The 12,262-nt window shown below is 39.7% G+C and overlaps 1 protein-coding gene across 1 annotated transcript; it reads right to left on the minus strand.

The window, feature by feature from the left end:
- Positions 1–5,731: 5,731 nt before the first annotated feature.
- Positions 5,732–12,262, minus strand: sla1a (Src like adaptor 1a). Its single transcript, XM_003444034.5, has 8 exons — positions 12,074–12,262; positions 11,569–11,665; positions 11,126–11,225; positions 10,838–10,924; positions 10,461–10,564; positions 9,774–9,905; positions 9,160–9,289; positions 5,732–7,128 (listed from the first exon to the last, which is right to left on the minus strand). Exons 2-8 carry the CDS (start codon positions 11,639–11,641, stop codon positions 6,927–6,929), a joined length of 828 nt encoding a protein of 275 aa, XP_003444082.1. The 5' UTR covers positions 11,642–11,665; positions 12,074–12,262; the 3' UTR covers positions 5,732–6,926.

Here is a 12,262-nt window from a genome sequence, read left to right on the forward strand (position 1 = left end):
GTCTTTAGCAGGAAGATCGTTTCCGAGCCAAATGTTTTAGAGGGGATGAATATGTGGTTGGCTGTTTAGAAAGTAATCACATTCTCGCAGTGGCAGTAATGTCTTTGAGCTCTTGAAATTTTTACCTTTTTGTTCTGTTATTGGGCATTTCTTAGCAGTAAAAAAAAATAATGTGCTGAAGTGCACCCAATGCTGAAGCAAAAGGAAAGTGTGAAGGTACATCTCAGAGTTTGAATCTCAGCGTAGCAGCAGCTGCCTGTCCCTGCATATTTAGGTGGGTTCATATGAGATATTTGTATAACTTTCCATCACCACGTGCGCTGCCCAAAATGTCTCTGATGGTGCAGTAGTTTGCATGAGGAACACGGTAATATTCAGAAAGCATGACCACTGCCAGGAACTTTCACACCTGCATCGAATTAGAACGCTAGACGCAGAGAGCAGTATTTAAATATTTAAATGCGAGCTTTTAAGAGAAGCAGATTAGGTGTTCCTGGTAGTGGCTGTACTTTCAGGATCTCTCCAGAGCAGATCGATAAAACATTGGAGCACAACAAGTTGTTTCTGAAGTTGGCGTGTATAAAACGCAAGAATTTGATCCAGTGGTGACGTCATTTCAATGTGACCACTGAAGTGTGAAGACAAGAAAAGCTGCTGCTTATTTTGTTTGCGGCCTGTCCTCTTGCACGAAAGATGAACTATGATTCGGTCTTTTGTGCCATTGTAATGTCAAGTATGAGTGGTCATGTAAGCTATGTGATAGATTAATGTCCCAGTAGTTGTTTTGACATTTCTCCCTCTCATCAACTCTATATTTTTTATTAATCGAGCGTTCATCTCCAGCCCAGAGTCTGACCTGAAACCCATCCATCTTAACTGCCCTTTATTTTTCTTCATTTCACTGACTAGGAAGTGCGTCAGACTTGTTCCTGACGCTAATATGTTCACAACTGACATCCTGCTTTTCACTGATGGGCTTCAACAGGAGCTGAAGGCAACGGAAAGAGTGACACAAAGTCCTCTTGCACGTTTAAGCAATTTTTCACAGGTATTGAGATATTAAATGTTTAAATTCTTGACACATGGTTTCACCTGCCAGAGCAGTGAAAATTTAACAAGACTTTTTATAGCACGCTGAAGGCAGTGTATGCTTACATATTAAGTCACCAACTGGGCTTATTTAGGTTTACCAACAACTGAATTCCCATTTAGAAAGTGCCTGTGGAAAGCTTGTGTTAATTATTTAGAAGAAGCCACGTGGCAAACAGCTGCTCGCAAATCTCCTCACTGAAAATGAGCTTTTTTCCAAGAGGATCCGTCTACCTCTTGTAATGGCTGTATAGCGCAGCAGGCAAGGATGCTCTGAGCTTTTACTCAGCTGGCAACTGAGTGACAGCAGAGCCAAGTTATCCTATTTTTTTTCTCTCCGAATACCTATCCTTCAACTACTTCCAGAAAATAATTTATGCCTCAGGCTGACTTTTTCCAGATTCAAGTGGCTGTTTTCATCATATTTACCCTCTTAGGTTTTTTGGCCATTCAAGCAGGCTTCACAGATTTCATAACATTTTATTTGGCAAATAAAACTTGCCTGTATTGTTTAGCTGTGTTATGGTGGTAACTGGCTGTGAATGAAAGACACCAATCGCACCTAATAACTGTGAACAAAGTCACTCAAGTCTGGATAATAAGGTGTTAGAAGCAACTTTTCTTTAGTTCTGTCTCTTTGTTATGTGGAAAATTATATTACAAAGCCGTCCCCTCCAGGATTACCACAGAAAGTGCCCAGCATGGCGCTTGTGCCACTGGTAATAGCAGTTGTCACTGTGGTTATTTTGGCTATTTTTTTGTAGCCTTTCTATATTAAACATGTGAAAAAGTAATTCTGTAATGATCATGCGCATCACTTCCTCATTCTTTGGTATTTATGTGAAAAAGCTTCAGAAATGGAACTAGACAGAGATTTCTAGCTGCACACATAAGACCTTCCCACTCCCTGGCAAAGATGTGGACCTTTGGAGTTTTTCTCTAGTGACTGTTCGGTTCTTGTTTGTTTTCTTCTGGGTCTCTGGACAGCCTTGGATTTGGTTGTGTGTATTGGCTGAGGCCCCCGGTTCAACATTAAAGGCCATGTTCTCATGTGCTGTTTCTGAGAAGAACACTCAGTGCTGTTGACGGTACTCTTTGGAAGAGGTTTTTCACCGGATTAGGGGAAACTGTCAAAAGCATTTACACTTGATTAGTGTAATTATTGAACCACTGGCTTCTTAGTAAAACCTCATTATTATCTTTCAATGTGCAGCTACCTTGTTCGTGTCTGTTTTGAGCCTAAAATGGGATAAACATCTGGGGTGTGTCCTAATAACCATGTGAAAATAGCACGAAATGAAATATGCCAAAATGCCAGTATTCTACTACCGCATCCTGTCAAATTTTGAAGTATGCAAGCCAGCCATTTGTGACATTTTCCACAGCGGTCCACAGACAGGTCTTTAAACTAATACTGCAAAAGTTACTAAGTGCCCTCATTGTCTGTAAAATGTGAGCAAAAGGGTTACAGTTCATAGGGTCAGTGTCATGGCACAGCAGTGGCAAAGCAGTACAATATGTCCCAGTCATTTGCAGTAATATATACTTGGAGTATGTACTCAAACTAAACAGAAAATGTGCAATTTCAAACTCAGGGTTAGGCTGATTTTTATTCTATGTCTGCAGGAAGTGGTAAGAGTTAAAGTTAGAGCGGGAAGCCACTTTTCACACCAAAATAAGCGCAGGGTAACGTCAGCTCGCAGTGTGAGGTTTTCATACAGGAAATGAACATACTAATGTCTATCTGCACCATACACTGATCTGCTGCGACACTGAGGAAGCTGAAGTGCGTAACAATGATCATCTTATCTTTGCAATGCAACAAGTCCTGGGTGACAAAAACAAACAAAGAACAAAATTAAAAAACTGATGATGACTGATGCAATGAAGCAGACAAAGGATTCAAGACAATAACCCAGCATTCAAATTCCCCACGTCCTACTTTGATATAGTATTAAAAGGAATGTGCCGGAAAAAGCCAGAGCCAGAGAGTCAAAGCCAGAGCTGCTCTGATGGCACGATGGGGACCTAAAGAGATTTTAATCTTTTGCCTGATAACTAAATTTTTGAAAACAAAAATAGAAGAAACTAAAATAAAATCAACACTTATATTAGCAAAACTCCTACAGTTGATTATTAAGACCATATAGAAATTCAAAAATAAGCCATAATGAAAGTGATAGTTTGGAAAGGAAAGCGGCAATGTAAATTAAAACAGCACATTTCTGATTAAGCAAAGGAAACATTTATGAGCTCACAAGCAAGTATTGGGTGGCAAAGTCAGAGGTTTTTACAGCTGGGCCTTAGGGTTAGAGGAGAGGATGTGATGAGATCAGAAGAACGTGATTAACAGAAAGCAGGCTGTAGGATAAGGGATCCCCATCCATCGCTTCATTTCCTTCACTTATCCCCCTTTTTGTTCTGTGCCTTGATCCCATTTCTAGAGGCCGAGTTATGAGCAGGCTTCAACTCTTCTTCCTCTTTTTGTTTTTATTCAGGAAGAAGAAAAGAGGCCAGAGTGCGTTGTTGGAGTGTTTTTCTTGGTGCTAACATCCACTGCAACATCAAACAAAAATCAAGTTGAGAACAGGAGACTCAACTTTGAATCCCGTTTGCTCATCATAAAGTCACAGAACCCTGGGGTTTCTCGTAAGTCGGCATGAGCTGCACGGGGATCTGGTTACATTAAGTTTGAGCTGTACTTCTTCCTCTCTGCGTCTCACTAAGGGCAATTGTTTTCACCATGTACACCAAAAGTGTGATGATTGGCAGGGTGACGGGGTATTAACTTTCTTATCTGCTTTAGTATTACAGTAAGTGCTTGCATGGTTTCAGGGAACAGCTCTTTTTTCTGTGTTGGATCTTCACTGATCTGAATATGGATGAACAGAGTGATCAGAGGCAGAGTTTGTTTTGAATGTATAAGTGGCCTTTGATGGACCATGCTTCCCATGGCTCTGCCTTCATTCTGATTCCAAGTTGAACTCTTCAACCCGTTTTCTTCACCTCAGTTGCTCAACTTTAAGCAGAAAATGTATCATGTGGACAAACCGCACTAGCAGCAAAACAGCAACGTCACTCAGCGCGCAATCTTCCTATGATTTAGCCTCCAGTCTTTTCTAGACTGGTTGCACATGGTCTGCAGAGGGGGCCTTATGTGAGAAGTCACTAACGCTGACTGGAAAGCAGTCTCTGCATGGTGCAGCAGTAGGCTACCAGACGTGTGTGTCCGCATCACTGATTGTTCCATTCAACACACACGCACGCACCGTGTAACCCCACTTGCAGATATTTTATGAGACCTTAAAACCAGCCAACACGACTATTTGATCTTGCTCTTTAACAGAGAAGAAAGTGCTGAGTTTGCCTGTACTGATTACACACAGTTGGCTCATAAATTTCACAGAAAAACAAATAAATAAAATTTGGCAAGGTCACCAAAGTAGCGCATATGTTCTGGAACGTAAAGCAATTTCCTGAACTATTCGTCTACAACATACATTCTCTGCAAATGCTCCGAGGCTCATTTCATTTTCTCTCAACCCTTTTCTCTTCATCAAAATCATTTCATCATTTTTTTTAAAAAATATATCAGAATGTAAAAGAGGTCAAACAGTCCGGTATTTCATATATTTTTGTTATTTTCTGTATGTAAACGCAGGCCAAACGCAGCCCTGTGCTTTAAACTCTAGGACACTGTTCCTGTTTCAGCAGTGATGCACTACACGTAGTTGAAATTTTCCCACACATCTGACTGATTCGACAGTTCTTCTGCTTGCTTCCTCGGACGCGTTCGTCATTCTTAGTTTCAGACTCAAAAACATCGGCAGTTTTGCTTGAGTTCATTGCAGATTTGCAGTAAGATATGATCTTATTAAAAAGAAGTTGCTCCATAAGCCCTGTCATATGGTACCCTTGCAGAATAGCGGAAGTTGAGCAAATATCAATAGGTCGACTGCGTGTTTGTGAAGAAATCAGAATTCAGAAGTTCTCAGAAATTTCCCATCATGCCGCCACATCAGATGAACAGTGTGTACAGTATTAAATCTGGGGGGTTGAATGAAAAACAGGATGCTTTGACTTTTGTTCTCATGGTCTCACATTTGCCTAAAGAAATCTCATGCTAAATAGGGGAAAGCCCCAAATCCCTTTCTATTTGGTTAACAGCTCTTTTTCTCAAAAGGGGCAGTCTTTTTGTTATAATATCTTTTTTTTCTCCATGTTTCAGCACCAACACTTTGCAGAAAGTGCAAAATATATGCATGAGTTGCAAATGGTGCACAGACAAGCATGACGATAAGAGAGTGGTAATGAAACTAAATGATGACTATTCGCTAATTTGGTTTGGTGAACTGTTACATTAACAGTAAACCTAACCTTGAATCACAATATGCTTTTGCCACAACTGAGGCAAGTTTGTTTTTTTTGTTTTTTTTGTTTTTTTGGGGGGGGGGGGTTTACACAGCAGCCGTCCTCAGGTTGAGTCCTGAGCTTCAACACCTTCACGGCTGGTGGGATATTTTTATCTTACTTTTAGGTCATGTGTGTGTTTTTCTGCTTAAATTTAAACATGCAGCACTAGTTGTTGTGTCATCGCTGTACAAACGGATGTTTACCAGAAATATTGTGACCTCTCTAATGGTTAGTATTGCAGTTGACTGGTCTTTATTCCCATGTAACATTAAATAAAACATACGGCAAAAAAGCATCAGACTATTACCATAACAGCCATTCCTGTAATTGATTGATACATGAAACATGATAACCGATACATATTAATTATACACAGTATTTACACGAGCCTGTTTCGCATGCACTGTTGTGTGTTTGTTAGTATACTAGTAACACTACAATATTGTTACCAAGCCCGGTAACGATATTTTGTAACCTAAGTTGCTCAAGTTAGATAAATTATTACACAGGAACATACATTTCAGTGTTTAGGAAACATTAATAAACTAAAAAAAAAATAAAAGAAGAAGAAAAAAAACTATTTTGTGAACAACCCACACAGCAGATGTTATTGATGAACTATTTGGAGCCTTATCGTGCTTCACAGAAGTGATTATTTTCCACCCTCCAGGGATATTTAAAGGGCCAGTTCACTCAAATTACTAAAGCAGATTATATTTTTTATAACCTCTGTCTATACACATGGTCCCACTCTCTTGATCGGTGTGTCACACCACGACGATGGCCATTAGTTAGAGGCTGGTTGTTGATAACTGCGACACTGGCTTGTGTAGTGAATCTCAGAGTGAGAATTAACATCGAATGACAAATCGTAGGATGGCAACTATAAGAGGAATCCACATTTTGCTCATTTCCCCCTATGTTCATGTGTGAATAAGTCACTGTTTGAGACACACTCATCATATCATCTTCATCTTCAATGCATCAATGTAGCCCCCAAATTCAAATGATCTGAGGTTCCCTTCGTCCCAATATGACCATTTTACCATAGTAATAAAACTTAAAATAGTTTGAAAGCCACAAAAAGCCATATGCATATAATTAGAATCTATCCCACATCACTCATCACACCATAATGCCAAGCTTTGTTTTTCTGCCCTGCGTTCAGGCATTCACATCTAAATTGCACCGTCATCCAGTTCAACTACTTCACAAGTGTAATTGGTCATGCAATTTGCGTTATTGTTAAAAGTACTTCAAAGTGCTCAAAGTAGAAACAATGAAACGCCTCGATGTTTTGGGGTAACAGTTTCGGCCCAGTACTGTTCTCTGCTGGCTGAAGGAATCGGTAGTAGATTTCAGAGGAAGCTGTCTACTGGCCTCCACTTAAAAATAGTCCGGGCTTTTTAGCTTCACTGTTGCATCTAGAAGTCCTCGTCATAGTCAGTGTTCGGAAGGCCATTTTCAGGAACAACATACAGCGATTTGCTTTTCTTCTTCCGGCTATCTGGTTTCACCCGTGAAGGGTCTTGATCGCCAGCAAAGGACAGATAGGCAGCGATGCTGTTCCTGACTCCATAGCTCACCATGTTTTCGTTGCAGGCGTCTGTGCTGACCAGCTGGTTCCTGTAAAGTGTAGAGATGAATACAGTTAATCCCACCTTAGAATAAGGACAAACCTTCAGTAAAATGCTGGATTCGAGCGCAGTGGTCAGGTTCTTTTTTTTTACTCAGTTTCAGCATTTAATGTGTTTTTTACCAGTAGCCTCATTCACACGTTTGTTTTTTTCACATGCCTAAGCACTTTTAACCTAACATTTAAACAGATGCATTAAGGACAATTTAAAGTTCAGTCTGTCGCCCAAGGAAATTTCAAAATGGAGCCTGGGGCTGAACCACTGACCTTCACATTTAACCGTTAACCAGGCTCCACCTCCACAGCTGCCTCAGATGTTCATTGCTGCCTGATTTTATATGCACCTCTTGTTTAATGTCATGATTAGCCGATTTCTTTATAAAATATCTTTTGCATATTTAATGAAGATAAACAAATGGAAAGTTATAACCTTCATACCATGGTTATTATAACTAATTAAAACTTAAATGGAAACTAAATATTAAAAAATAATAATTTCTGAAAACCAAAATGAAAATGAAAAATAGACTTTTGAAAAAAAAACTATACATCCTATGAACTGAAACAATTCTGTGATCTTAGAAAAATAACTAACATAAAGTAAGAATAATGAGGAGATACTGTATCATGAGTTTTATTTTTTGTTAGTTTGGTAAAGATTTAATTACAGCTTGCCAGATGAGACACTGGTGGACATGTTTATTGTGGCTCCTGAGGGTCAGCTGTTTTACCTGATTTTCCTAAATCTTGTCTCTGACAAATGCCCTCCGTACAATAATAAATAAAGAATAAAACTAATAGAAACTGAACTCAACATTTTTAAGCAGTAAAAAATAAAGTGAAGTGAGAAGATCCACCCTGGAAGGTAAATGAAACTAAAATTGCATTTTAAAAAAAGTCCAAATGAAATAAAAATTAAAAAATTAATTAGAAAATATGAAATTACAATCAGTCTGTTTAATTCAGGGAATATTTTTTGAATCATAGGCCCTTGAAGTACATAGGGATGGTTCAAAATTTGGCCCTTTTTAATTTGGCTTATTTTTGTCCATTATTTTTAAGCTGTTGAATGAAGTACATACAGTTTAGCTGCATGAAATTTTAATCGGCGAAAAAAAAAAAGCAATCAATTTTAAACCCACGTCACACAATTTTGACACAGAAGGAATCACGGCTTTTTTCATATGGTTTAGGTTAACATTTACTCCAGCCACTTATCCCACATGGTGATGTGACTTTAAGTCAAATTATCCAGTCATAGTTAAGGTTACAGTGAATTAACAGAAACAGAACATCCAGGGCAACAGTGCTTGTTCTGTTACTCCACTGTGCGCTTTTTGTTGTTGAAGCTCAAATATATCCCCATGATACTGATGCACAAAGTTGGTTACATGTTGGATGTAGATTTTTTTTTTAACAGTGCTTAAATGTGTTTTTCAGCATTAAAATTTCTCAAAGGATTAACGTAAGGCGGGACAAAGACGGCAATTTATAAGTGCCAAATTTTAATCCTGTCCTACATGGACTTTGAGATTTTCAATCCACAGATATGTATTTTGAATTTTATTTAGTTCATTTATATGTTATTTATATAGTGCCAAATCACCATAATAGTCACCTCAAGGCTCTTGTAAGGTAAGAACTCTACAGTAATACAAGAGAACCCTATTAATCAGACCACCCTCTATGAGGCAACACTTGGTGTCAGTGGGAAGGAAAACCTCTCTTTTAACAGGAAGAAGCCACGCAACAGAGCCAGCATCAGGGAGGGGCAGCCAACTGCCAACTGCCCACAACATGCACTGCCACACTAACATGCCTCTAACTTGATCTTCTTCAAAGGCCAGTTCCCGATCTTGCAGTTTTAAAATAAAGTGGACAGACTTTTCCCCCCAGTTTTTCCCTGCTCATGCTCCTCCACTGGGCAGCTTTTGTGCAATTCTGGCTCACAAATATTCAAATAAACACACTTCTTGGCTGTCGCCTCCATAGGAAAATATTTATTTGAATCTCATCTGTACCTGTCTACTTTGTTCCAGTCAAAGTTGCGCCGCATCACTACAGGTGGAGCTCCAAGACTTGCATCTGGCGGCTGAGTCGTGCCTGACAGGCAGGGCGAGGTTAGCACACAGCATAGCCCATCTGCAGAATCTGAAAATACAACAATAAGGGAAGTAAAATACAGCTCCCAGGCAAGATGAGCAAAGAACAAACATAAAGTTACAAAATTTGCATTAACCACTCAACACTTGACCGCTCTAGCAAACATACAAAGCAAACTTATATATATGTGTATCAAGAGTATTGCACTACTTCAGCAATTATCACAACCTCTTTTCCTCACTGTGTACACACCAGTGCTTATCAAACATGCATATTGTATCTCATTTCCTGTTGTGTTCCAAAAATATTCTGTCAGTAGAGGAAATATATATAGAGGCTGAAACACTGATAACAAATACTTCTATATTAAGAACATGAAACTATATTTTTGTTAATCTAAGCGCATGTGGTTTCCGAAGTTCGTTAGTACTTATATGTGTGTGTGTGCCCCTACACATGATGAGTTTTGTTTACTGTCTCACATGTTAACTAAGGGTCTATGAGAAAGCAACATATTTACGTATGTACTCACCAGAATAATGATTGATCATATCTTCAAGGCACTGGAAAGTGAGACGTGGGGAGATGTAGTACCAGCTGTTGTCAAGTCTGAAGATACGATAGTGCTTTACACTCCTGTGCCTCACTGAGAGCGAATACAGACCTGAGGATGTGACACGCATCACATGCTTTGAAGACAGGCTTTCAATAATGACATCAATCTTGAAACAAGACCATATGATTAATAACAATAACATCAATAAGTACGGCTTTGAAACAAAGCAGAAGTAACTTGAAGTTCAATCATGTGGTGTAGTTTCCATCTCCTGTCAAGTTTAGTCACTGGATTTATTTATCTATCACAGGTCTACGAGACTTTGTCCCAGTTAGCAGTAATTTCCCTTTTACGTGTCTTTACAGCTATAGTTTGACATTTTGGGAGATAAGCTGTTTGCTTTCCTTTCAGCCTGAAGATGCAACCAGCAGGTATTTGGCTCAGCTTAGCTTAGCAGTCATTGGCCTGCTTCATCTAGACCTGAGTGGCAGCTTGCTGTTTCCTCCTTGTTCCAGCTATGGTTTACTGAGTGGTTAATGGTGTGACTACACTGATGTCCTGTGTCAGTAGTTGAGTCTCAGAGGTAGTTCGCAATTGCTTATAACGTATTCACAGAAACCAAGAACTGGAATCAAATGACAGTAGTCGTTTACTTGTTCTTACCTCTCTCCCTGGTGCTTTCTCGGACCAGAAAAGAACCCACTCTGTTCCCGGGTAGAAGAAGCAGTTCTTCCGCCTTCTGCCTCTCCACACCTTCAAACAGCCAGCTGATTGAACAAAAAGAAAAAAAACCCCAAATGAGTTTTTAATTCCAGATTAAATACTAGTGGAGATATTAATATAAATCACCATATTTATTAAATTAGCAGATACGCAGCTGTAATATAGGCCACATCACCAATATGTCACGTTACTAACATTTGTCATGGCCGTTCTATAAAAAAGACAGATCATAAAGCAGAAGGACCTATTTTAATCAAGTTCAGCCAAACCAACCAGACCAGTGGAACAGAAGATAGTGTCAGTGAGGTTTTACTTACCCATGGTACACTCGTGCTACATGGCTGCCGGGTATGTAGTTCTCCTTGCCTGTTTGAATAGAGCGCACTCTCCACCAATAAGCCTCCCTGACGACGACACAGAAGCAAAGAGGAATTAAAAACTGACCTTTTGCCTAGCCACTTCCCTAAATTACACATTTAGAACATTCCATTACAAACAAAGCTTTCTTTTTGACTTGGTTTTCCTGTTGGTGCACATAATGTCCAAAACTTTTCTTTTCTCTTTTCTTTTTTTTTTCAATCAGAAATGCAAGCACATGATCTTACTGTGCAACCACTTTGAGCTTTTCTCCCAGTCTGTAGATCGGCTCGCTGATTTCAGGAGCAGGATAGTCCTGGAGCACGACCACCACCTCGTCTTCTGCGCCTGCAAAAAGAGTAATATTTGCAGCATTTACTAGCAGCCAAATGTTGGCGTTGTGATTTAGAAATAACTAAAACTGTCCAAAATCAGTTTTTAAGACTAGATTTGTGATTTCTTATGTATGTGTAGTTGTGATTTGTTTGTAATTGCCTAGGTGCAATTGTCACATCATCATAGACATGCATAACGAAACATGCCAAAACAGTAAATTCTGGTATTCAAGATGTCAGTGTCTCTCCGGTCAGGGATTATCACAATGACTGTTGTTGCTGACAAGAGTGCAGAAAGCTCCCAATCGGTCGTTTTTATCAGCCTGCGCTATTTATACACTAAAAGGACATCTTACCCTTCAGGGAGGTTTCAGGGTTTTCGGTGTTGACCTTGTTCTCAGCACTCACACCTCGCATCACATTCCCCATCCTCCAGATGGACCAGACTCCAGCCTGAAGTCGGGACAAAAAGAAAAAAGACAGACAGGAATCACTAGTAAACGTCTCTCTGCTGCTGTCCCATTGATCTCGTAGTCTACATACTGACCATTGAGCTGCATCTCAACTGACACATTTGTTGCAAAATGGGGAAGCTGAGGCTAGATGTTATCGAACCTATTTTTCCATTGCAGCACCGAGCTTTGTGTACTAACTAACAGACTGTGAATTCAAATGTTGCCACATCATATACCTAAACTTCAAATGATCTTACATAACGCGTATTATGATTAATCCATGAAAGCATTTCAACAGATCCTGCCTGTATTTATAAGTCACAGTATGTAGCAAGACAGCTGGCTAGTATGAAGAAGTGACAGGTCCGCCTGAGCAGTTGCAGCTCAGCAAAGTGTGAACACTTACTTGCAAAATTTGTGGATCGTTGTTTCCGATGGCATCAAGGCCAGTGAGAGAGATGATGACCCAAGCAGGGCATCGCGGCAGCAGCAGAATCTGGAACTAGAACGGCACCATCTTCACAAGAGTTTACAGGAATGACATGTCACCAAGTGGGGTGACAGCTCTGCATTTGACTGCAAACTCACTTCCTGT

Source organism: Oreochromis niloticus, linkage group LG22, assembly GCF_001858045.2.
Source record: "Oreochromis niloticus isolate F11D_XX linkage group LG22, O_niloticus_UMD_NMBU, whole genome shotgun sequence".
NCBI lineage: Eukaryota > Metazoa > Chordata > Actinopteri > Cichliformes > Cichlidae > Oreochromis > Oreochromis niloticus.

What these genes read in the sequence shown, in the direction of transcription:
- sla1a (XM_003444034.5), bottom strand. Translation starts at nt 11,641, where the DNA reads ATGGGGAATGTGATGCGAGGTGTGAGTGCTGAGAACAAGGTCAACACC. An exon ending in AAGCTCAAAGTGGTTGCACA is followed by an intron (nt 10,925 to 11,125) that starts GTAAGATCATGT and finishes TGTCGTCGTCAG; the next exon opens with GGAGGCTTATTGGTGGAGAG. An exon ending in AGAAAGCACCAGGGAGAGAG is followed by an intron (nt 9,906 to 10,460) that starts GTAAGAACAAGT and finishes TCACATCCTCAG; the next exon opens with GTCTGTATTCGCTCTCAGTG.